Source organism: Branchiostoma belcheri, unplaced genomic scaffold (genome assembly GCF_001625305.1).
Source record: "Branchiostoma belcheri isolate BF01 breed outbred unplaced genomic scaffold, Haploidv18h27 scaffold60, whole genome shotgun sequence".
Classification (NCBI taxonomy): domain Eukaryota; kingdom Metazoa; phylum Chordata; class Leptocardii; order Amphioxiformes; family Branchiostomatidae; genus Branchiostoma; species Branchiostoma belcheri.
In genome coordinates this window covers 672,614-676,663 of record NW_017804243.1, presented here as the reverse complement: position 1 = coordinate 676,663, position 4,050 = coordinate 672,614, and the positions used below count along the sequence as shown (strand labels likewise).

Sequence of the window (4,050 nt, the reverse complement as noted above, 5' to 3'; positions counted from 1 at the left end):
ATTTATGGGTGCAGAGGCACTGTGAAAATTGCGAAAACAAAGCTCGAAATATTTCAAGATATAGATGTATATTTGATACATTTACAATACAGAATATATCTGTATCAGACTACAGAAGAGTGTAACATTATACTAGTATGACACTATTGTAAATATGGAAAAGAGCAAGCATTACTTTACCTTATGATGTGAAGGATCTGTAAAAACAACTTGAAGTCTTTCTGTAGCAAGTCTGAGAAGGGAAAGTTTTGATTATCAATGACACCTTAAAGATACATTAACTTTGAATTGTAAGCAACACAAAAACAATGGCATCAAACTGGTGTAACAGGCCAAAGTACAGAATATACCCCTGGCCAGGTATTCTGACCAGGGGTATCTTCTGGCCTGTTACATTGGGAAGATAAACAAAAGTGCATACTTCCTGGCCTGTTCCAATATCTCCTCCGGGGGTGTGAAGAGTTTGGGAGGGGTTCTCTTTTCCTTCCCCGCCTCCTTCTGAAGAGTCTGGATGCCCCGGATGATCTTCTGGGTCTCCTTAATACCCGTCTTGATGGCTCGCTGGAAGTCTGGAAGCAGGACGTTTTCTGCTGAACCTTCCAACATCACTGGATAGATAGAAAGATAACAGTCATGTTTGCTACTGTTTACTGTAAGAAGTTTACAGTACTATTACTAAATTATGTAAAATTAACTCCCACATAGAATACTGTAATTCACTTTATGTTCACAGTAGCAAAAGTTCACAGTCTGAGAAAAATGCAAAACATTAAGCACCTGTATCTTGTAATACATTGTCAATGTACAATGCATTTATATTTAGGTACTACTAAGTCATCGTCTATATCTTTGACCTACAATGTATTACTACATGTAAGTACCAAAGCTACTACTGTAACTGTCATTCCTAAATTTTCAATGGTGCTGTAAATGAAATGAAAATTTACATGGCTATTACTGAATGCTTTTTAGCTAAACCTTTTGGCAGACACACACTTACCGACAAGGTTCTTCTCTGCTCCGGTCACCACTAGGTTGAGTTTACTTTTGGACAGCTGCCTCCGTGTGGGGTTAATGATGTACTCATCATCAATGATCCCTACTCTTACTGCACCTACAGTAACAAACAGTAACTCTTACTGCACCTACAGTAACAAACAGTAACTCTTACTGCACCTACAGTAACAAACAGTAACTCTTACTGCACCTACAGTAACAAACAGTAACTGTTACTGCACCTACAGTAACAAACAGTAACTCTTACTGCACCTTCAGTAACAGTAACTCTTACTGCACTTACAGTAACAAACAGTAACTCTTACTGCACTTACAGTAACAAACAGTAACTGTTACTGCACCTACAGTAACAATAGTAACTCATACTGTTTATCTGTTAGCTGTCAAACACTGTCTCACCCAAGTCTGAGTCATAGACTTTTAGTTGAGGAAAGAACTTTTGATACAAAAGAGAAAATTTGGTGACAATGATATCAACATGCAACTTACCAATAGGACCATTCCATGGACAGTCTGACAGTGCTAGGGCAGTGGAAGCTGTAGGAAATGGACAAAACATAACAAGTTACTAGTAAATATAAACTGGTATTTTGAGCTTAGATTAGAACAAGTTGATGAAAAAGTTTCGTCTTAAATAGGGGCAACTACAAAATCAAAGACTTCATTTCTTCAGAACTAACCTCCATTGATGCTGGCAATGTCAGGGTCGTTGACCCCATCTACAGCCAAGAGGTTACTGATGACCTGTGGTGAGGAAAGACAAGTTACCATGGTAACTGCATCTTTGGGTGAGATGACTGAGATCATCCCTTGTATGAAAAATCTAAATTCTCATAAGGTAGCAAGAAAGTATCCATTGGCCAGAGGGGTGTCTATTCGGTGTCCATGGATACTGCCTTGCCACCATATGATCTGCTTGTCCATTATGTAAAATCAGCAGAAGGAAACTATAATTCACTTTGTCTTTGTGGTAGAAAAGTTCATGGTATGACAAAAATGGACATGGAAAATTCTCTCTCAAGGATTCAATGGAGTAAATGTTTACACTATATATATTCTTCTTACAATACATTGTATATTAGCCCATATAAATGCTTCAGAAGTTAAAATGTAGCAAATGCATGTAATACATAATCATTGTGTATTTTCTGACCTGTGTCTCATACATGTATCCTGCAGGAAACAATGGTCTGATGGATCGGTCTATGGTGCAGAAGGAACAAGAAAACATACATGTATTTCACAAGTTCTCTCAATCCTACATTGGCCTGCATACATTGTACATGTACCTACACTGGTGCAGGTAACATTGAAAATTACCAGCACCAGCCAAATTTCACCTGCACCACACAGAATTCAGAAAGTATAGATTACACTAAAACCTAGTAGTCACAAAACATTGACATTTCTTTTATAGTTCATATAGGTGGTAACAGTCAATGCAGCTAATGAAAATCCACATACACCTTGGCCTTCATTTGTATACATATGTAATTCCAGTACAGGCAAATTGGTCCAGTGCAGGTTAGGCGTAACCTAACATTAGAAATACCTGCACAGCTCCAATTTCGCCTGCACTAACCTGCATACACCACTAGGATTTCGAGTTCTGATCAATATGTTTTAAGTTCTCCATAATATGTGAAGAGAGCTTCCCTATATGTTAGGACTGCCATTAAGGGCAGTAAGTGAATGTAAGTATGAATAACGTTGGGGAAGATTAGACATCCGTGCAGGTAATAAGATATGCCAAAAAGTAGTTACCGGTACTCAAGCAACATCCAGATCATATCCAGTTACTTGAGTAACTGCTTCTTGGCGTAAGTATGAATTAGTATATGTAAAGAGAAGCTATGAGCCTGACCAATGAGTCTGCTGACCAGGATCTCCCTGTCTGTCTGTGCCAGCTCACGTCTCAGGTGGGTGGTGGGGATCCGACCAGCCGCCGCCGCCTTCTGTCTGTAGTCAACCTGCAGTCATGGGACGGTTGTCAACAAGAAAAACAAGTTATAGACCAGAAGTTCTGCTGCAGTACCAAGGTCATCCACCAGGAGGCCCATATGTGACCTTGACCTTCGTCTTCCTAAGACTTACCAACATACCAAATATCATCACAATCCATAAAGGCGTTATGAAGTTATGATGACCACAAAGTTGCGGAAACACACACAGACAGACAGTCACACAGACAGACAGACAGATACGCCAAAAACAATACCTCCATTTTTCATGGAGGTAATAATAATATTTACCTTCACATGGTCTAATGTAACAAACTGATGCTCTACTTATTCTTACTTAAGCACATAATATATATTATATACAATGTATATGGTGGCCATCCCTGACTCTGTCCTATCACTTGCTACATAATCTGATCCAACATCACAGGATGTCTGCCACAGAACCTGAGTTACCATGGTCCGGATGTAATAAAACTATTTTGATTTAATCTTTCTGGACGATATCATAGATCTATAACTTATATGTTAACTTATAGTTCAAGTTATACATGTATATGAAATACTCAATCTGATATGATATTCAGGCACAGCCTATTCTCGCCAGCATGTATCCATCTCATGCTGGTTGTTCTCATGTAGAGAAGTTTCCTGATGAGGCCCATATGAGGAGAGACTCACGGTGAGAGGCAGGAACCCTGCAGAGCTGGGTCTGGTACGGCTGACTGCTGTCACCATGGCAGATGTGTCACCAAGCTGGGACAACACAAGAAATATTATTGACGAAGTTCAGAAGAACACTATATGTTTTAACATAATTAAAATTTGTCATATTGTTCAGGTACAGGACGTACAGGTCTGAAAATGTACCAAAATCTCTGTACTGGTACCTGTAACAGTACCTGATGTTATATGTTTAGGTACTATGATTAGTACCAGTACAAAATGTATATGTTGCTGATAAAAATTTGATGTAACACAAGTTGACATTAGATACACTAACTCACCTCAACAACTGCACAGCCATCGGCAAATCTTGCAAACTTTCCAGTTGATATTCTCATGACTCTAC

The 4,050-nt window shown here is 38.9% G+C and overlaps 1 protein-coding gene across 3 annotated transcripts in view; it reads right to left on the bottom strand.

The window, feature by feature from the left end:
* LOC109482807 (polyribonucleotide nucleotidyltransferase 1, mitochondrial-like) overlaps positions 1-4,050 on the bottom strand; it is a 22,168-nt gene that overhangs the window by 15,751 nt on the left and 2,367 nt on the right. For 2 of the 3 annotated variants that reach the window (XM_019785649.1, XM_019785647.1), the window contains exons 2-10: positions 3,986-4,046; positions 3,660-3,734; positions 2,882-2,987; positions 2,171-2,220; positions 1,698-1,761; positions 1,507-1,554; positions 1,001-1,114; positions 422-608; positions 181-232 (exon numbers count right to left, since the gene is read on the bottom strand). In XM_019785649.1, coding sequence (XP_019641208.1) covers positions 181-232; positions 422-608; positions 1,001-1,114; positions 1,507-1,554; positions 1,698-1,761; positions 2,171-2,220; positions 2,882-2,987; positions 3,660-3,734; positions 3,986-4,046 — 757 coding nt within the window. The remainder of the gene's footprint in view (positions 1-180; positions 233-421; positions 609-1,000; positions 1,115-1,506; positions 1,555-1,697; positions 1,762-2,170; positions 2,221-2,881; positions 2,988-3,659; positions 3,735-3,985; positions 4,047-4,050) is intronic. The other variant, XM_019785648.1, reaches the window with a different exon arrangement.